The sequence below is a fragment of the Anomaloglossus baeobatrachus genome, chromosome 5 (genome assembly GCF_048569485.1).
Source record: "Anomaloglossus baeobatrachus isolate aAnoBae1 chromosome 5, aAnoBae1.hap1, whole genome shotgun sequence".
Lineage (NCBI taxonomy): Eukaryota > Metazoa > Chordata > Amphibia > Anura > Aromobatidae > Anomaloglossus > Anomaloglossus baeobatrachus.
The window spans coordinates 235,105,021-235,127,016 of NC_134357.1; the positions used below are offsets into that span (position 1 = coordinate 235,105,021).

Below are 21,996 nucleotides of genomic sequence, written 5' to 3' on the forward strand. Positions count from 1 at the left end.
TCTGTGAGAGCCAGAATTCCTGTTGGCTGGTAGGTGAACAAATACTTATTTCAAAATTACAGACCTCTCCATTCTTTGTAGGTGGGAAAACTTGCAAAATCAGCAGTGTATCAAATACTTCTTTTCCTCACTGTATGTGGAATTTAATAAAGGAACCTTTCATACAAGATGCAACTAGATGTACAGGACAAAAGTAGTTGTATGAAATTTCTGGTCTTGGGCTTTCCTTGTGCACCATTAATAAATTTACTCAGTTCTCTGCTAATTACTGCTCTTATACATGTTACTTTCTGTCATTATCTAAGTAATGCACTTACTTTGAATAATACTCAAGGATCTGATACTAAAGGGCCAATCAACATAATGGCTAACCATATTGTTGCAATGGCTCTAACTTTTCTTCTAGTTATTGAAAGTGTGACATTTGTACATTTTTTCAATAATGAAGCAAACTTATTTTTTGTATTATTTATGGTTGATCAGAGTACAAATACATTCAAATAAAAGAAAACCAAGAGCATAAGAAGCTTGATATTAAAAAAAAAAAATCTCCGATAATGATACAGCGCCTTGCGAAAGTATTTGGCCCCCTTGAATATGTCAACCTTTACCCACATTTCAGGCTTCAAACAAAGATAAAAAATTTTAAATTAATGGTGAAGAATCAACAACAAGTGGGACACAATTGTGAAGTTGAACAAAATGTATTGTTTATTTTAAACATTTATAAAAAATAAAAAGCTTAAAATTGGTTCGTGCAATAGTATTCGTCCGCTTTACGTTAATACTTTGTAGCGCCACCTTTTGCTGCGATTACAGCTGCAAGTCACTTGGGGTATGTGTCTATCAGTTTTGCACATCGAGAGACTGAAATTCTTGCCCATTCTTTCTTTGCAAGTAGCTGGAGCTGAGTGAGGTTGGATGGAGAGCGTTTGTTAACAGCAGTTTTCAGCTCTTTCCACAGATTCTCGATTGGATTCAGGTCTGGACTTTGACTTGGCCATTCTAACACCTGGATACGTTTATTTGTGAACCATTCCATTGTAGATTTTGCTTTATGCTTGGGATCAGTGTCTTGTTGGAAGACAAATCTCCGTCCCAGTCTCAGGTTTTTTGCAGACTCCAACAGGTTTTCTTCAAGAATGGTCCTGTATTTGGCTCCATCCATCTTCCCATCAATTTTAACCATCTTCCCTGTCCCTACTGAAGAAAAGCAGGCCCAAACTATGATGCTGCCACCACCATGTTAGACAGTGAGGATGGTGTGTTCCTTTTACGCCAAACATATCGTTTGGCATTGTTCCCAAAAAGTTTGATTTTGGTTTCACCTGACCAGAGCACCTTCTTCCACATGTTTGGTGTGTCTCCCAGGTGGCTTGTGGCAAACTGTAAACAACACTTTTTATGGATATCTTTGAGAAATGGCTTTCTTCTTGCCGCTCTTCCATAAAGACCAGATTTGTGCAGTGTACGACTGATTGTTGTCGTATAGACAGACTCTCCCACCTCAGCTGTAGATCTCTGCAGTTCATCCAGAGTGATCATGGGCCTCTTGGCTGCATCTCTGATCAGTCTTCTCCTTGTTTGAGATGAAAGTTTTGAGGAATGGCCGGGTCTTGGTAGATTTGCAGTGGTATGATAATCCTTCCATTTCAATATAGTTGCTTGCACAGTGCTCCTTGGGATGTTTAAAGTTGTGGAAATCCAGCTTTAAACCTCTCCACAACAGTATCATGGACCTGCCTGTTATTTTCCTTGGTCTTCATGATGTTCTCTGCGCTTTAAACAGAACACTGAGACTATCACAGAGCAGGTACATTTATACGGAGACTTGATTACACAGAGGTGGATTATATTTATCATCATCAGTCATTTAGGACAACTTTGGATCATTCAGAGATCCTCAGTGAACTTCTGGAGTGAGTTTGCTGCACTGAAAGTAAAAGGGGACAAATAATATTGCACGCCCCACTTTTCAGTTTTTTATTTTTAAAAAAAGTTTAAAATAAGCAAAGATTTTTGTTCAAGTTCACAATTGAGTCCCACTTGTTGTTGATTCTTCACCATTAATTTAAATTTTTTTTATCTGTAGGTTTGAATCCTGAAATGTGGGTAAAGGTTGACAAATTCAAGGAGGCCGAATACTTTCGCATAGCACTGTAGTTTAATTAAAAACTAAATTCAGATCACTTTCAGCCTATTTTATGGTATCAGCTGTTGTGTGGAGAACTTTGTGTCTGAGAAGATTTGATTTTTGAGTGAAAGACTTGCCACAATCAGGACATGAATAGGGCTTCTCCCCTGAGTGAACTCTCTGATGTGCAAGGAAACTAGCTTTCAGTCGGAAACTTTTGCCACAATCTAAACACATGTAAGGTCTTTCGCCGGTATGTATGGTAAGATGGTGAAGGAGATTAGTTTTTTGGTTAAAACATTTGCCACAATCATAACATGAAAATGGCTTTTCGTCTGTGTGAATAATCTCATGCTTCATGAGCCCTGATCTGTACATAAAGGACTTCCAACACCGAGAACAATGAAAGGATTCCTCACGGGCAGGAGTCTGGTGCTTTGCAGCACAGTCTGACTTTTCGCAATTCATGCTCTCTGAACATGTATGAGATATTAGGGGTTCATCTGCAGAATGTCCATCAATATCTGGCTCTCGGCACTCTGGACAAGACATGGGCTCTTCTGTTTCTTCACAGTTTGATGCCTGTGTGAACTGTTTTCCACAATCTGAACATGAAACAACCTTCTCATATGAGCGTACCTTTTGATGCATGACAAGTCCTGATCTCTGAGTGAAAGACTTCCAACACTTAGAACATGTAAATGGCTTTTCCCCTGTGTGGATCCTCTGGTGTTCAACAAGAACTGACTTCCGTGAAAAACATTTTTTACACTCAGAACAGGGATAAGGCTTGTCGCCTTTGTGGATTTTCTCATGTATGTTAAGGTTTGATTTGTTAGCAAAACATTTGCCACAGTCAGGACATGTGAACGGTTTGTTATCCATCTCCAGCTGCATAGCATCTAGCTTCTGTTTACTTTTCTCCCTGCAATTTAAGCAGGAAATCTCTTCTCCACGTGTGTAACTATTTAGCTTCTCTATAAAACCTTTCCCGCAATGAGAACAAATAAAGGACTCTTCCCTTGTATGGATGCGCTGGTGCACAGCAAAGCTGGACTTCTGAGTAAACCGTCTACCACATTCAGCACAAGAAAATGGCTTTTCCCCTGTATGTATCCTCTGATGCTCCACAAGGATTGATTTACGTGTGAAGGATTTGCCACATTCAGAGCACGGAAAGGGCTTCTCCCCTGTGTGACTTCTCTGATGCCTAATAAGTGCCGCATGCTGGGTAAAACATTTATCACACTCTGTGCACGGAAACATTTTACCCCCGGTATACACAATATCATAGTCAACTTGATCTGAGAGATCCGTGCCCTGAAGCATTGAATGTGAGTATTGCATGAAGTCTTCATCTTTTATCTTACAATTTATAATGTCAGAATCCTGGCTGTCCGAGAAGCTCCTGCTGTCCTCCTGATGTTCTGTTAGAAATACAAGATACATTTATAGAAAAGTATGGAGAATCTGAAAATTTGTTCTGGCTACATAAGTCACTATAGTAGAGGCACAGACTATCTATTAGGGTACATGCCCACGATCAGGCTACCTGGCGGAATTTCTCTTGCGGAGATGCTAGTGTACTGTGCAGGAGAGCACAGCATTTGTGCCCACAATTCGGAGTGCCACTGTTCTGTATGCAATGGGTTTTCTCTTCTGGACACACTAATGTCCTGTGCAGGAGAACGCAGCATCCGTGCCCATGATCAGGATTCTGGCCAGAGCATATTTTCACTGTGTTCTCCTGCTCAGACCAGGGCACTGGTCTTTTATTGTCCTTTTAGGATTATTGTAGATTTTCTCATATTAATATATTGTTTGTTTGGCTCCCAAGTGAAATGGTATGGTACTCTTTTGTTATTGCCTACAACTAGTGAGCTTTGATATTATATCCTGTCCTACCCTATGAATGTTATAGGATGATTGTCAATTCTTTTTGCAATGTTTTTACGTGTTTATAAAATGTGGTTGTGTCTTTTTTGATTACAAAAATTCCTTTTTTTCTATTGTTTGATATAAAAGACTGTCTGTGTGGTGATTGTGTATATTAGAGCACAACTCTCCTACGTTTGTTTCTTGAGTTCTCCTGCTCAGAACGCTTGCGTCTCCACAAGAATAAATTGACATACTGCATCTTGGAAACCCGTGCTGCAGGGCAGTTTACGCAGCATTAAAAAGAAGCGAGCATGGGATTCCTATAAATCCCATCCACTGTGCTTGTACTATACAACACAATGTTTTGGAGGCACCAAAAACCCGCTGTGTCCAAAATGCTGCTAATACTTATCGTCAGCACGGGCCCTTAAAGATCTCACTGGTATCTTCCTATATTAGCTACTTGACCAGATTTTAATTGAGTGAAGATACTGGAAAAGCAAGCGTCATACAAGTTCCACATTTAGTTGTACTTTTAGTATTCCAGACCATCAGGCTGCCTCAGCAGGCCAGCAATAAACCAACAAATTAATAAAATGGTCATTCAGCGAGTGCGATTTTTCTTTATGCCTAGCATTGAGAGCCACATGTGGCCGCAGGATCTAGATAGTACAGATGTACAAAATATTACAATTGCCACCAAAAAAGGTTGCATGAAGAATCCCTTAAAAGGGACAAATGGCTACTGACACTCCCCACTGGGCACCTACTTTCCTTATTATATTGCAGTAACATAAATGGGTGTAGAAAAACAAGTGTTTTAAAGAGAACCCCCCCAAAATATACAACTTTTTTATTTTTAAGATTTAACAATAAATGTGTTGGCATAAGATAAGCAATAATGTTATCTGTCTGCCAGCAGTGTTAAGATCCCTGCAAACCATTTTTTTCATACACAATGGTGAATCTGGGCACCAGCAAAAAAAAAAAAAAAGTAGCATTCATCTGAATGAGTTCTCAGGATCAGCAGCGGTCTGAGACATTATGCAGCCCATTACAACATGGGAATACCACATTCAGGGTTGTTACTCACCTGCACTGATATCTGTAGTTCCTTCATCTTCTTTTATGGTCACAGGAATCTCAGTTTCTTCCTCTTTAACAATGTTTAGCAAACTCAGAAGACTATCATCCTAATTTTCAATTACATAAATCATTAATATTTGCAGTATACAATATTTATAGTATACAATTGTTTAATTTCATCTACCTGATCGTCTGTAAAATTCCGGGAAGAAAGGGGACTTGGACTTCCTTCAGGTGAGCCATCTGCACAAAGCACACAATAATTTCATTTAGTTTCCAATATCCGTTTTGTGTTTACTACAATTCTATTTGCAGCCACTAAGTAATAGAGTCTTTAACAACTAAGTCAGAAAACCTATAACGCAATCAGAAACAAAGTTTCAAAAAATGAGTATAAAAGCTCTTAATTTATTGTACATTAATTAAAATACAAAACAAAACAATACAATATTATATCAAAAAGCAAGATTGCCAATTCATTAAGTCTGATGAAGTTGTAGCACGAAACAAGTGTCGAGGCAACAGGGTCTGACCGAATACCGCTCTGCACTAAGTAAGTTTATCTCAATGTTGCTGTATTTAAGTACTAAAATGCTTGCTGAATTTTATGTTTAGTGCAGGTATATTACCTTTTACTTAACATCTTTTTGCACTACGCAAGTTCTTTCCTATATAATATTAAAAAACGTATTTTTATACCGTATTTTTCGGACTATAAGACGCACCGGACTATAAGACGCACCCTGGTTTTAGAGGAGGAAAGTAGGAAAATAAAACTTTAAGCAAAAAAATGTGGTCATGACACACTGTTATGGGGCGAGGATCTGCTGCTGACACTGTTATGGGGGTAATGTCCCCAAATTCTCTACTAAGGTACCCCATCCTGGTAATGATCCTCCTGCCTTGTATATGATCCTGCTCATATACCCCCCTCCTGCTCATATACCCCCATCCTGTTCATATACCCCCATCCTATTGATATACCCTCCATCCATCCTGCTCATATACCCTCCATCCATCCTGCTCATATTCCCCCATCCTGTTCATATACCCCCATCCTGTTCATATACCCCCATCCTGTTCATATACCCCCATCCTGTTCATATACCCCCATCCTGTTCATATACCCCCCATCCATCCTGCTCATATACCCCCATCCTGTTCATATACCCCCATCCTGTTCATATACCCCCATCCTGTTCATATACCCCCCATCTATCCTGTTCATATACTCCCATCCTGTTCATATACCCCCCATCCTGTTCATATACCCCCCATCCTGTTCATAGACCCCCCATCCTGTTCATAGACCCCCCATCCATCCTGCTCATATACTCCCATCCTGCTATATGCCCCCATCGTGCTCATATACCATCCTGGTATATGGCCTGTATCCTATAGCACAGAGAAAAAAAAAATAAACGTTTATACTCACCTGTTCCTCACTCCCTGCAGCCGATCATCTTCCTCTCTGCGCCGCTGACCTGTGTGTGGAGCCGTTCCCCTGCAGCACGCGATGTCTTCCTGTCTGTGCCGGTCAGCTGACCAGCACAGATCAGCTGACCGGCACAGACAGGAAGACATCGCGTGCAGCAGGGGGACGGCTCCACACACGGGGACGGGTGAGTGTACTGATTCACTGCACCCCGCGCTGATCATGACGCGCGGGGGGCAGTGAATACAGCCGCACATGATCACTCCAGGCTGTAATTGCCAGGGGTGATCATGCGGACCGGCTCTTTACTATGCGCGCGTCCCCGCTCGTCCTCCCGCCCACCTGTCAGTGCCGGCTTCAGCACTGAGAGATGGGTGGGAGGATGGGCGTGCATATGTAATGAGTGGGCCCACGTGGTCACAGCAGGCTGCTACAGCCTGCTCGTGCCCCCGATGACTCGCTCCACCGCAGCACCTCATTCCCCGCAGCCACAGTCAGACCATAAGACGCACCCCCAACTTTCCCCCAACATTTGGGGGAAAAAAAGTGCGTCTTATGGTCCGAAAAATACGGTAATTTATGTGACATTTTGTATATTTTATATGTGATAATTTTTTTCTACCACTAGATGGTATTAGAGTTCAATTTTGGAACAAAATAAAATTCTTTGTGGTTCTATACATATAATGAATAAAACTTACAGATTTTTTAACACTAGAAGTCCTAGAGAGTGGTCATTTAACATTTCTACCTTTGGAACCCAGAGACGGGTCGAATGACCTGAAGGATTTTAGCTAACATCCTATAATCACCGACTTTTGTTCTGTAATTAAGGCCATTACTGTCGCACCACAGGAGGTTGTTGTTTTCCATTGAGTTTAGCCATTTAGTTTCTAGTTAGTTCTATTCAGTTTATTGTATTTGGTCATTTGACCCTCTTTCGGGACTTCAGGGGGGAGCTCGAAATTTCTGGGACTTATAGTGTTAAAGGGAACCTGTCATCAGAAATTTAGCTTTAAACCTAAAAGTTTCCCCCTCTGCAGCTCCTGGGCTGCATTCTAGCAAGGTTCCTGTACTTTTTGTGGCCCCTTTTAAACCAAATTAAATACTTTATAAACTTGTACCTTTTGGTATGAAAATCTTGTAAATTCTCCATGGGGGGCGGGCTCTCTTGCGTCCGTTGCTGTCCCTCCTGCACATTGACGCCGTCCCCCCACGCTCCATTTCGTACATCAGGACGCCGCCACCTGCGCCCGAGGTGCCGCCCACACCAGGATCGCTGGTGACGTGGTCACAGGCATGAGTTATGGGCGGCGCTGTGATTGCATCGCAAGTGCCAGCCCATAATCTCGTGGACACGCTGTCCCCACTGCCTCCAGTGTTCTGCGCAAGCGCACGCTGGCCAGGTGACCCAACGTCACCTCCTTCCCATCTTACCCTGCAGCAGGGCAAGATGGGAAAGAGGTGACGTCGGGTCATCTGGCCAGCAAGCGCTTGCGCAGAACGCTGGAGGCAGAGGGGAAAGTGCGGTCACGAGGTTATGGGCGGCACTTGCTGAGGAAAAATCACAGTGCCGCCCATAACCTTGTGCCTGCGCAAAATGTCTCCAGCGGTCACACGTGCACACACTGCACAGTCCCACAGCGCATGCGCGGGACATCGGGCACCCAGGGGCGGCGTCCTGAGGTATGAAATTCAGCGTTGGGGGCGGCGTAAATCGGCAGGAGGACAGTAACGGACACCAGGCAGCCCGCCCCCATGGATAATTTACAAGAATTTGCATAGCAAAAGGTACAACTTTATAAAGTATTTAATTTGGTTTAAAAGGGGCCACAAAAAGTATAGAAACCTTGCTAGAATGCAGCCCAGGAGCTGCAGAGGGGAAAACTTTTAGGTTTTAAGCTAAATTTCTGATGACAGGTTCCCTTTAAGTGCAGGTATATTACAGCTTACAGACTTGACGAATTGGCAATCTTGCTTTTTTATATAATACTGTATTGTATTTTTTATTTTAATTAATGTACAATAAATTAAGAGCTTTTATACTCATTTTCTGAAACTTTGTTTCTGATTGCGTTATTGGTTAATGAGTTTAGCTCATTATTTTATGATATTTTTGATATATTTGATTGTCAGAAAACCTTTAGACTTACACATATATAGACAATAATTGTAGATTTCATCATTTGGTCTGATAAGAAGAATGGTTGCCCAAAAAAGTTAATGCAAACTTGTAACTCTCCTAAAACATTGGCAAAGCTCAAGGAAAACGGATAAACTGCTAGGACTCCCGTAAAAGTCAGCAAATGTCCAAAGGTGCTCATGAAAGTCTCCAAAAAACCATAGTTTCAGGAAGGTTTCTTGTATGTAATGCTACAATGCTGCATCATCAAACGTAACCTAGTTTCCAAATGCACATTATGGGTAGTGGTGGGATGCAAGAGAGAAGTAATAAGGCTAGGAAAGAGAAAAAAAGTTTTTCTTAATTCCTATCAGACCAAACAATAATGTTCTCTCCTTTACTATCAATGAAAGTCTCCTCATACCCAATGATGTGAAAGGCTGGTGTTTCTCCATCATGAAGTTCTTCTAAAGATCCTTCTTGACTTCAGATTACAATCAACTTCTCCATGGAAAAAAAGAGAGCAACAGCAGTGACATTAGCATTTATAATATAAAAATATATGTAATGAGAGGATTACTGAGTACGTATTATATTTTTCACATTGTGAAAGAGAACTACTTTACAGGCTGTTGTCCTATTATATAATTATTGCTCAGCCAGCTTTCATGAAGACCTAGTGGACCTTGCGTTGTAGAATTTTTCCTCTTTTCTGAAGTCCAGGTATTGTAGTAGTGAAGAAGGTGAAATGGTTGACAGAAGATGGACTGGCAGTTTAGAGATTGAAACAGACTTGGCATCACCAATTCTTTCTCCAGTCAGTCTACACAGCCGGTATGCTGCTTTCCCCAGGCTTCTGGTCAATCTGTTGCCCCTCAGAGCTATGGCTATTGGTTGCCCTGCTGCTCCTAGGTGTCTTAGCCCTCTAAATGTCCCTTACTGCACCAGCCCAAGTTCTGTTACTCCTAGCAAATCTATTCAGTCAATCCTATTCTGCTCACAGTCTTTATGCCTATAATCTAAGGTAGTAGTGGATTCCTTGAAGGGGTTTTCCCACAAAGTTCCTTTTAATCAACAAATCGCTGAGATTTTATACATGTTCCCCTGCTATGTACTGTGTAATGGTTGTGTCTGACCGTACAGGCTACAAGCTCGCAAGCCCATAAGGGTAATCATCTAGCATCCAGACAGGTAAGCCTTCTACCCTGCAGAATGCAGAATAGTTCTTTGAACACCATTTTTTATGTGTTATTTTTTATCTGCATTCCAGATCTGGGCAACAATTCTCTAAATATCTATCCCTATTACCCCCTGCAAGGACACACACATGACGAATACCACATCAGGTATCTGTACTCACCACCAGCAGGATTACTATCTGTGCTATCACTATGCATAACCTAGAATTACCATTGTGCCCTTATTTATTTCAGGGTACACTTAACATCTTTATTGCTCAAATTGCAAGCCAAAGTCCCATTGTGTTCTGCACAAGGTACCCACCGGTATGTTGCCTTTTTAAAGATACAACACGTTGCATTTTCCAGCACTATAGACTAATTTACACACCTTTTATTGACAGGTGCTTCCTCTGGAACTTTCTTCTTCCTCACCACCTTACCCTTCAGGTAAAAACTGTTCAATATAGACCCCTCCTATTTTTGGTAGGACAGGAACATTTATTTTACACTCACTCTTGGGTGGTTTCCATTTTTGACAGGTCCCATGCAGATCGAGCTAGTGTCAGATCCCGGTCTGGGTTCCTCAATCAGTGTATTGTCTTATGACTTTTTTTATTTGAATATAAAACACGTTTTTTAAAATAGTAAATCTCGGCTATCCCCTTTGTTTCCACATCCATACATTTTAAACTAGGCATAACAACTTACCCTGGATCCCCTCCCATTTAGTTAGCGCGGTATACTTTATATATTATTAAAATTAACTTTGTTTATGGAAAAACCCCTTTAAGGTGTTGTGCTCCCTATGTTCCTGCACTGGCGATGCTCTGTAATGTCTTACCCCTTTAAGGTGTTGTGCTCCCTATGTTCCTACACTGGCGATGCTCTGTAATGTCGACCCCTTTAAGGTGTTGTGCTCCCTATGTTCCTGCACTGGCGATGCTCTGTAATGTCTTACCCCTTTAAGGTGTTGTGCTCCCTATGTTCCTACACTGGCGATGCTCTGTAATGTCGACCCCTTTAAGGTGTTTTGCTCCCTATGTTCCTGCACTGGCGATGCTCCGTGATGTCGACCTCTTTAAGGTGGTGTGCTCCCTATGTTCCTGCACTGGCAATGCTCCGTGATGTCGACCTCTTTAAGGTGGTGTGCTCCCTATGTTCCTGCACTGGCGATGCTCCGTGATGTCGACCCCTTTAAGGTGTTGTGCTCCCTATGTTCCTGCACTGGCGATGCTCCGTGATGTCGACCCCTTTAAGGTGTTGTGCTCCCTATATTCCTGCACTGGCGATGCTCCGTGATGTCGACCCCTTTAAGGTGTTGTACTCCCTATATTCCTGCACTGGCGATGCTCCGTGATGTCGACCCCTTTAAGGTGTTGTGCTCCCTATATTCCTGCACTGGCGATGCTCCGTGATGTCGACCCCTTTAAGGTGTTGTACTCCCTATATTCCTGCACTGGCGATGCTCCGTGATGTCGACCCCTTTAAGGTGTTGTGCTCCCTATATTCCTGCACTGGCGATGCTCCGTGATGTCGACCCCTTTAAAGTGTTGTGCTCCCTATGTTCCTGCACTGGCGATGCTCCGTGATGTCGACCCCTTTAAGGTGTTGTGCTCCCTATGTTCCTGCACTGGCGATGCTCCGTGATGTCAACCCCTTTAAAGTGTTGTGCTCCCTATGTTCCTACACTGGCGATGTTCTGTGATGTCGACCCCTTTAAGGTGTTGTGCTCCCTATGTTCCTGCACTGGCGATGCTCCGTGATGTCGACCCCTTTAAAGTGTTGTGCTCCCTATGTTCCTGCACTGGCGATGCTCCGTGATGTCGACCCCTTTAAAGTGTTGTGCTCCCTATGTTCCTACACTGGCGATGTTCTGTGATGTCGACCCCTTTAAAGTGTTGTGCTCCCTATGTTCCTGCACTGGCGATGCTCCGTGATGTCGACCCCTTTAAAGTGTTGTGCTCCCTATGTTCCTACACTGGCGATGCTCCGTGATGTCGACCCCTTTAAGGTGTTGTGCTCCCTATGTTCCTGCACTGGCGATGCTCCGTGAGGTCGACCCCTTTAATGTGTTGTGCTCCCTATGTTCCTGCACTGGCGATGCTCCGTGATGTCGTGGACACGGCGTAATGTCATGTGCAGATGTCACTGGGCAGGATCAGTGCAGGAGTGGAGTATGTGGTGCTTTCATTCTACAAGGGGGGCTACTTTATCTAATATGAGTCGTCTATATAGAGCAGAACCCCTTTATTGAGAATGAACAATTGGGGCACCAAATTCTCAGGATTATGATGCCCAAAGCTGAACACTGGCTGGAGCCTACCCAGACAGGACTCCTGTATGTCGGTGACTAGGCAGCACACCACAGCCTTCTCCTCCTGTACACAGGACACTGCTGTATTCCTCCTGGTGACTCCATAGCCTGCATCTCCTGCTCAGGGAGGACATTACAGCCTGCTCCACCTGTACACAGGACACTGCTGTATTCCTCCTGGTGACTCCATAGCCTGCATCTCCTGCTCAGGGAGGACACTACAGCCTGCTCCATCTGTACACAGGACTCTGCTGTATTCCTCCTGGTGACTCCATAGCCTGCATCTCCTGCTCAGGGAGGACATTACAGCCTGCTCCACCTGTACACAGGACACTGCTGTATTCCTCCTGGTGACTCCATAGCCTGCATCTCCTGCTCAGGGAGGACATTACAGCCTGCTCCACCTGTACACAGGACACTGCTGTATTCCTCCTGGTGACTCCATAGCCTGCATCTCCTGCTCAGGGAGGACACTACAGCCTGCTCCATCTGTACACAGGACTCTGCTGTATTCCTCCTGGTGACTCCATAGCCTGCATCTCCTGCTCAGGGAGGACACTACAGCCTGCTCCACCTGTACACAGGACACTGCTGTATTCCTCCTGGTGACTCCATAGCCTGCATCTCCTGCTCAGGGAGGACACTACAGCCTGCTCCACCTGTACACAGGACTCTGCTGTATTCCTCCTGGTGACTCCATAGCCTGCATCTCCTGCTCAGGGAGGACACTACAGCCTGCTCCACCTGTACACAGGACACTGCTGTATTCCTCCTGGTGACTCCATAGCCTGCATCTCCTGCTCAGGGAGGACATTACAGCCTGCTCCACCTGTACACAGGACACTGCTGTATTCCTCCTGGTGACTCCATAGCCTGCATCTCCTGCTCAGGGAGGACACTACAGCCTGCTCCATCTGTACACAGGACTCTGCTGTATTCCTCCTGGTGACTCCATAGCCTGCATCTCCTGCTCAGGGAGGACACTACAGCCTGCTCCACCTGTACACAGGACACTGCTGTATTCCTCCTGGTGACTCCAGAGCCTGCATCTCCTGCTCAGGGAGGACACTACAGCCTGCTCCACCTGTACACAGGACTCTGCTGTATTCCTCCTGGTGACTCCATAGCCTGCATCTCCTGCTCAGGGAGGACACCACAGCCTTCTCCTCCTGTACACAGGACACTGCTGTATTCCTCCTGGTGACTCCATAGCCTGCATCTCCTGCTCAGGGAGGACACTACAGCCTGCTCCACCTGTACACAGGACTCTGCTGTGTTCCTCCTGGTGACTCCATAGCCTGCATCTCCTGCTCAGGGAGGACATTACAGCCTGCTCCACCTGTAAACAGGACACTGCTGTATTCCTCCTGGTGACTCCATAGCCTGCATCTCCTGCTCAGGGAGGACACTACAGCCTGCTCCACCTGTACACAGGACTCTGCTGTATTCCTCCTGGTGACTCCATAGCCTGCATCTCCTGCTCAGGGAGGACACTACAGCCTGCTCCACCTGTACACAGGACACTGCTGTATTCCTCCTGGTGACTCCATAGCCTGCATCTCCTGCTCAGGGAGGACACTACAGCCTGCTCCACCTGTACACAGGACACTGCTGTATTCCTCCTGGTGACTCCATAGCCTGCATCTCCTGCTCAGGGAGGACACTACAGCCTGCTCCACCTGTACACAGGACTCTGCTGTATTCCTCCTGGTGACTTCATAGCCTGCATCTCCTGCTCAGGGAGGACATTACAGCCTGCTCCACCTGTACAGAGGACACTGCTGTATTCCTCCTGGTGACTCCATAGCCTGCATCTCCTGCTCAGGGAGGACACTACAGCCTGCTCCACCTGTACACAGGACTCTGCTGTATTCCTCCTGGTGACTCCAGAGCCTGCATCTCCTGCTCAGGGAGGACACTACAGCCTGCTCCACCTGTACACAGGACTCTGCTGTATTCCTCCTGGTGACTCCATAGCCTGCATCTCCTGCTCAGGGAGGACACTACAGCCTGCTCCACCTGTACACAGGACACTGCTGTATTCCTCCTGGTGACTCCATAGCCTGCATCTCCTGCTCAGGGAGGACACTACAGCCTGCTCCACCTGTACAGAGGACTCTGCTGTATTCCTCCTGGTGACTCCATAGCCTGCATCTCCTGCTCAGGGAGGACACTACAGCCTGCTCCACCTGTACACAGGACACTGCTGTATTCCTCCTGGTGACTCCATAGCCTGCATCTCCTGCTCAGGGAGGACACTACAGCCTGCTCCACCTGTACACAGGACACTGCTGTATTCCTCCTGGTGACTCCATAGCCTGCATCTCCTGCTCAGGGAGGACACTACAGCCTGCTCCACCTGTACACAGGACACTGCTGTATTCCTCCTGGTGACTCCATAGCCTGCATCTCCTGCTCAGGGAGGACACTACAGCCTGCTCCACCTGTACACAGGACTCTGCTGTGTTCCTCCTGGTGACTCCATAGCTTGCATCTCCTGCTCAGGAACGACACTACAGCCTGCTCCACCTGTAAGATGAAATGATAGGATGACACGAGGGAATCAGGAGGCCTTGAGCATTACTTCTTGTCTGCGCTCTCCTGCGGCCCCCGCAGATCAGTGTACCCCGGCACTGTGCAGGGAGGAGATCCACAACATAACGCTTTCTATTCATTACTGGAAGCACAGGCGCTGAGCCTTCCGGGCTCTCGTAGTGACGTCATTAATCGCAGCAGGTCAGGCTGTAGATTGCCGAGCGCCCCAGACTCTGCAGGGCGGGGGGAGACTGCACATTGGCCACATAATGGCCGTTCTAGTATGTGTAGGCGACCTCGTCAGATAGGCTCTCCCGGTAATTCTCCGTGTGCAGCCAGTGTCGGCCATTCACAAACAGCACAGCTTCTAGAGCAAGCTCTGCACTAAATAGGGAGGATGGACCTGCACTGGATTAAAAAAAAACAATAACCAGGAGCAGCACCAATTGGAGTGCAGCTCCATTATCACAGATATGGATGTTTCAGAGACAACATATTGTATAGCCAGGGCTGAGATTAATGTGACTGGGATGACCGGTCCTTCAAGTCTCTCCCCACCCCACTCACCTGGGATGACCAGTCCCAGAGGTCTGTCCCCACCGGCTTCTCCCCACCCCACTCATGACCAGTCCCAGAGGTCTGTCCCCACCGGCCTCTCCCTACCCCACTCATGACCAGTCCCAGAGGTCTGTCCCCACCGGCCTCTCCCTACCCCACTCATGACCAGTCCCAGAGGTCTGTCCCCACCGGCCTCTCCCTACCCCACTCATGACCAGTCCCAGAGGTCTGTCCCCACCGGCCTCTCCCTACCCCACTCATGACCAGTCCCAGAGGTCTGTCCCCACCGGCCTCTCCCTACCCCACTCATGACCAGTCCCAGAGGTCTGTCCCCACCGGCCTCTCCCTACCCTACTCATGACGAGTCACAGAGGTCTGTCCCTGCCGGCTTCTCCCCACCCCACTCATGACCAGTCCCAGAGGTCTGTCCCCACCGGCCTCTCCCTACCCCACTCATGACCAGTCCCAGAGGTCTGTCCCCACCGGCCTCTCCCTACCCCACTCATGACCAGTCACAGAGGTCTGTCCCTGCCGGCTTCTCCCCACCCCACTCATGACCAGTCCCAGAGGTCTGTCCCCACCGGCCTCTCCCTACCCCACTCATGACCAGTCCCAGAGGTCTGTCCCTGCCGGCTTCTCCCCACCCCACTCACCTAGGATGAACAGTCCCAGAGGTCAGTCCCCACCAACGTCTCCCCACCCCACTCACTTAGGATGACTAGTCCCAGAGGCTGAATTTTGATTTTACTTGGTCATGCCCACCACGCACTTAAAGGAGTTATTTGAAGAGCCTCATGTTAATGGCACAGCCTTGCGCATGATCAACCACAGCTCCATATACATGGTGTTCTTCAAAGCTACCTTTCTTGTGATTGTGGGGGTCTCAGCAGTCAGATCCACAGTGAACGGAAAGTCATCCCCAATCCAGAAGATAAGTGATAACTTCCAAACTCGGAATAACCAATTTAAACAGGGTTTTCAAGATTTATTTTTATTAGCCCATTGGAACATAAAAAATAATAAATCAATAATGACATTTCCGAATCCAATGCAACCTGTCTAACCACAGGACAGGAGAAGAGGTACTGTGCCGTGTATATATACAGAATAATACAGACACTGAGAATTACACAGATACAGGACAGGAGAAGTGGTACTGTGCAGTGTATATATACAGAATAATACAGACACTGAGAATTACACAGATACAGGACAGGACAAGTGGTACTGTGCAGTGTATATATACAGAATAATACAGACACTGAGAATTACACAGATACAGGTTGGGAGAAGTGGTACTGTGCAGTGTATATATACAGAATAATACAGACACTGAGAATTACACAGATACAGGTTGGGAGAAGAGGTACTGTGCCGTGTATATATACAGAATAATACAGACACTGAGAATTACACAGATACAGGACAGGAGAAGTGGTACTGTGCAGTGTATATATACAGAATAATACAGACACTGAGAATTACACAGATACAGGTTGGGAGAAGTGGTACTGTGCAGTGTATATATACAGAATAATACAGACACTGAGAATTACACAGATACAGGTTGGGAGAAGTGGTACTGTGCAGTGTATATATACAGAATAATACAGATACTGGAGATTACACCCAGTATACAGGACAGGAGAAGTGATACTGTGCAGTGTATATATACAGAATAATACAGATATTGAGAATTACACCCGTTATACAGTACAGGGAAAGGAGTACTGTGCAGTGTATATATACAGAATAATACAGATACTGGAGATTACACCCAGTATACAGGACAGGAGAAGTGATACTGTGCAGTGTATATATACATAATAATATACAGCATAATATACAGCATAATACAGATACTGAGAATTACACCCATTATACAGGATAGGAGAAGTGATACTGTGCAGTGTATATATACAGAATAATAGGGATACTTAGAATTACACCCAGTATACAGGACAGGAAAAGTGGTACTGTGCAGTGTATATATACAGAATAATACAGATACTGAGAATTACACCCAGTATACAGGACAGGAGAAGTGGTACTGTGCAGTGTATATATACAGAATAATACAGATACTGAGAATTACACCCAGTATACAGGACAGGGGAAGGAGTACTGTGCAGTGTATATATACACAGAATAATACAGATACTGAGAATTACGCCCAGTATACAGGACAGGAGAAGTTATACTGTGCAGTGTATATATACAGAATAATAGGGATACTTAGAATTACACCCAGGGAAAAAGGAAGATGTCCAGCAATCACGTCCACGTTGTATTAAAAATAAAAATCCTTTATTTTATTCCATATTAAAATACTTCAGTCCATTCGGGAGTAAAAAGAATCCAATGGATTAATTATTCATTGAATTTTCTTAACTCCCGGATGGACTGATGTATTTTAATATGGATTAAAATAAAGTATTTTTATTTTTAATACAACCTGGACTTGATTGCTGGACATCTTCCTTTTTCCCTGCTATGTGGATGTTTGCCGACTCCTTTTTGCCCGTGCACCGTCTAGTTTGGGAGGTCTGCATATGAATTGGGTGAGATTTTGAGAATTACACAAGTATACAGGATGGGAGAAGTGGTACTGTGCAGTGTATACATACAGAATAGTACAGATACTCAGAATTACACCCAGTATACAGGACAGGAGAAGTGGTACTGTGCAGTGCATACAGTTAGGTCCAGAAATATTTGGACAGTGACACAATTTTCGCGAGTTGGGCTCTGCATGCCACCACATTGGATTTGAAATGAAACCTCTACAACAGAATTCAAGTGCAGATTGTAACGTTTAATTTGAAGGTTTGAACAAAAATATCTGATAGAAATTGTAGGAATTGTACACATTTCTTTACAAACACTCCACATTTTAGGAGGTCAAAAGTATTTGGACAAATAAACCAAACCCAAACAAAATATTTTTATTTTCAATATTTTGTTGCGAATCCTTTGGAGGCAATCACTGCCTTAAGTCTGGAACCCATGGACATCACCAAACGCTGGGTTTCCTCCTTCTTAATGCTTTGCCAGGCCTTTACAGCCGCAGCCTTCAGGTCTTGCTTGTTTGTGGGTCTTTTCGTCTTAAGTCTGGATTTGAGCAAGTGAAATGCATGCTCAATTGGGTTAAGATCTGGTGATTGACTTGGCCATTGCAGAATCTTCCACTTTTTTGCACTCATGAACTCCTGGGTAGCTTTGGCTGTATGCTTGGGGTCATTGTCCATCTGTACTATGAAGCCCCGTCCGATCAACTTTGCGGCATTTGGCTGAATCTGGGCTGAAAGTATATCCCGGTACACTTCAGAATTCATCCGGCTACTCTTGTCTGCTGTTATGTCATCAATAAACACAAGTGACCCAGTGCCATTGAAAGCCATGCATGCCCATGCCATCACGTTGCCTCCACCATGTTTTACAGAGGATGTGGTGTGCCTTGGATCATGTGCCGTTCCCTTTCTTCTCCAAACCTTTTTCATCCCATCATTCTGGTACAGGTTGATCTTTGTCTCATCTGTCCATAGAATACTTTTCCAGAACTGAGCTGGCTTCATGAGGTGTTTTTCAGCAAATTTAACTCTGGCCTGTCTATTTTTGGAATTGATGAATGGTTTGCATCTAGATGTGAACCCTTTGTATTTACTTTCATGGAGTCTTCTCTTTACTGTTGACTTAGAGACAGATACACCTACTTCACTGAGAGTGTTCTGGACTTTAGTTGATGTTGTGAACGGGTTCTTCTTCACCAAAGAAAGTATGCGGCAATCATCCACCACTGTTGTCATCCGTGGACGCCCAGGCCTTTTTGAGTTCCCAAGCTCACCAGTCAATTCCTTTTTTCTCAGAATGTACCCGACTGTTGATTCTGCTACTCCAAGCATGTCTGCTATCTCTCGGATGGATTTTTTCTTTTTTTTTCAGCCTCAGGATGTTCTGCTTCACCTCAATTGAGAGTTCCTTAGACCGCATGTTGTCTGGTCACAGCAACAGCTTCCAAATGCAAAACCACACACCTGTAATCAACCCCAGACCTTTTAACTACTTCATTGATTACAGGTTAACGAGGGAGACGCCTTCAGAGTTAATTGCAGCCCTTAGAGTCCCTTGTCCAATTACTTTTGGTCCCTTGAAAAAGAGGAGGCTATGCATTACAGAGCTATGATTCCTAAACCCTTTCTCCGATTTGGATGTGAAAACTCTCATATTGCAGCTGGGAGTGTGCACTTTCAGCCCATATTATATATATAATTGTATTTCTGAACATGTTTTTGTAAACAGCTAAAATAACAAAACTTGTGTCACTGTCCAAATATTTCTGGACCTAACTGTATATACAGAATAATACAGATACTGAGAATTACACCCAGTATATAGGTTAGGAGAAGAGGTACTGTGCATTACATATATACAGAATAATACAAATACTGAGAATTACATCCAGTATACAGCACAGGACAAGTAGTACTGTGCAGTGTATATATACAGAATAATACAGATACTGAGACGTACACCCAGTATACAGGACAGAAGTGGTACTATGCAGTGTATATATACAGAATAATACAAATACTGAGAATTACACTCAGTCTACAGGACAGGTCTTCTATGTGAACCTGCTGCCGACACGCAAGCGTTCTTGCACCATGCGTTCAAAGCTGCTTCCTATAGGGATTGGTGAGCTGGATATTTCCTTTTCTTTTTGAGAATTATATGGAGTATACAGGACAGGAGAAGTGATACTGTGCAGTGTATCTATATATATAATTGCCTTATTCTGTCTGTCTGTCTGTCTATCTGTCTGTCTGTCTATCTGTCTGTCTGTCTGTCATGCTCCGAAATTGTGTCCTTACGGTGACACAAAGCTGATTGGCCGCTGGGCTCGCCATGGCCCCGCCCCCCCACACGGATTGGCCTCTCGCCCTGGCTATCTGCAGGCCCCGCCCCCCTCACGCAATGCACGCTCGCTCTGGCCCAACTGACACGGAGCTCCGATTCCCAGGTGAGTACACACACACATCAGATCACACTCACTCTCACACTCACTCTCACACACACCTCACACATCACAACATGCTGGGATATCGCTTGCTTCTACACCGGCTCCGTCAGGATCCCGGCAGCGCCAGACATAACCTTGCGATGCTGGGATCTTGACGGAGGCCGTGAAAGCTGGTAACCATTATAAACATCGGGTAACTAAGGTCCCTTAGTTACCCGATGTGTATCATAGTTACCAGTGTACACCGGCTCACACACACCTCACACACACATCACATCGCATCCACACATCAAGGTCCTGCAGCTGCGGAACATACACACACATAACAGCACACACACACACACACACACACAAATCAGATCACACTCACACACACCTCACACATCACATCGCATCCACATACTCACAACATCCTGGGATATCGCTTGCTTCTCGGCGGCGATACTGTGCTGTTGTGAGCTTCCAGGACCTGCCGGGGGATCACATGGCCAGAAGCATGTGATATCCCCGGATGTTGTGAGTATCAGCGCGTATGTGCAATATCGTCAGTGTGTGTGTCTTTGTGTGTGAGTGTATGCGATCGGGTGTGTGTGAGTGTATGCGATCGGGTGGGTGTGAGTGTATGCGATCGGGTGTGTGTGAGTGTATGCGATCGGGTGGGTGTGAGTGTATGCGATCGGGTGGGGGTGTGTGGGTGTGTGTGAGTGTATGCGATCGGGTGTGTGTGAGTGTATGCGATCGGGTGTGTGTGAGTGTATGCGATCGGGTGGGTGTGTGTGGGTGTGTGTGAGTGTATGCGATCGGATCTGTGAGTGTCGGCAGAGGAGCACGGCGTGCTGGAGGAGGCTGAGAGGACAGAGGCTGATCCTGGGGAAGGCTGGGATGGGGAGGCTGATGCTGGACACGGAGAGGCTGATGCTGGGGACAGAGAAGCTGATGCTGAGGACAGAGAGGCTGATGCTGGGGACAGAGAAGCTGATGCTGGGGACAGAGAGGCTGATGCTGGGGACAGAGAAGCTGATGCTGGGGACAGAGAGGCTGATGCTGCGGGAGGCTGATGCTGGGGACAGAGAGGCTGATGCTGGAGACAGAGAGGCTGATGCTGGGGACAGAGAAGCTGATGCTGGGGACAGAGAGGCTGATGCTGGGGACAGAGAGGCTGATGCTGGGGACAGAGAGGCTGATGCTGGAGACAGAGAGGCTGATGCTGGGGACAGAGAGGCTGATGCTGGGGACAGAGAGGCTGATGCTGGGGACAGAGGCTGATGCTGGGGACAGAGAGGCTGATGCTGGGGACAGAGAGGCTGATGCTGGGGACAGAGAGGCTGATGCTGGGGACAGAGAGGCTGATGCTGGGGACAGAGAGGCTGATGCTGGGGACAGAGGCTGATGCTAGGGACAGAGAGGCTGATGCTGGGGACAGAGAGGCTGATGCTGGCGACAGAGAGGCTGATGCTGGGGACAGAGAGGCTGATGCTAGGGACAGAGAGGCTGATGCTGGGAGGAGAGAGGCTGATGCTGCAGGTAGAGAGGCTGATGCTGGCGCAGCATGGCGGATGGAGCACCTTTGGGAGTGCGCAGCATGGCGGATGGAGCACGTTTGGGAGTGCGCAGCATGGCGGATGGAGCACGTTTGGGAGTGCGCAGCATGGCGGATGGAGCACATTTGGGAGTGCGCAGCATGGCGGATGGAGCACGTTTGGGAGTGCGCAGCATGGCGGATGGAGCACGTT

The 21,996-nt window shown here is 45.9% G+C and overlaps 1 protein-coding gene across 2 annotated transcripts; it reads right to left on the minus strand.

Annotated features, from left to right (window-relative positions):
* Window positions 1-216: 216 nt before the first annotated feature.
* LOC142309890 (uncharacterized) lies at window positions 217-14,848 on the minus strand. 2 transcript variants are annotated; one of them, XM_075347348.1, is made up of 5 exons: window positions 14,735-14,848; window positions 9,080-9,156; window positions 5,283-5,341; window positions 5,106-5,205; window positions 217-3,561 (listed from the first exon to the last, which is right to left on the minus strand). In XM_075347348.1, the coding sequence occupies exons 2-5, from the start codon at window positions 9,111-9,113 to the stop codon at window positions 2,198-2,200; spliced, it is 1,557 nt and encodes a 518-aa protein (XP_075203463.1). In that variant the 5' UTR covers window positions 9,114-9,156; window positions 14,735-14,848; the 3' UTR covers window positions 217-2,197. The 2 variants fall into 2 exon arrangements, with proteins under 2 accessions (XP_075203463.1, XP_075203464.1); XM_075347349.1 differs by having other exon boundaries at window positions 9,080-9,159.
* Window positions 14,849-21,996: the final 7,148 nt, after the last annotated feature.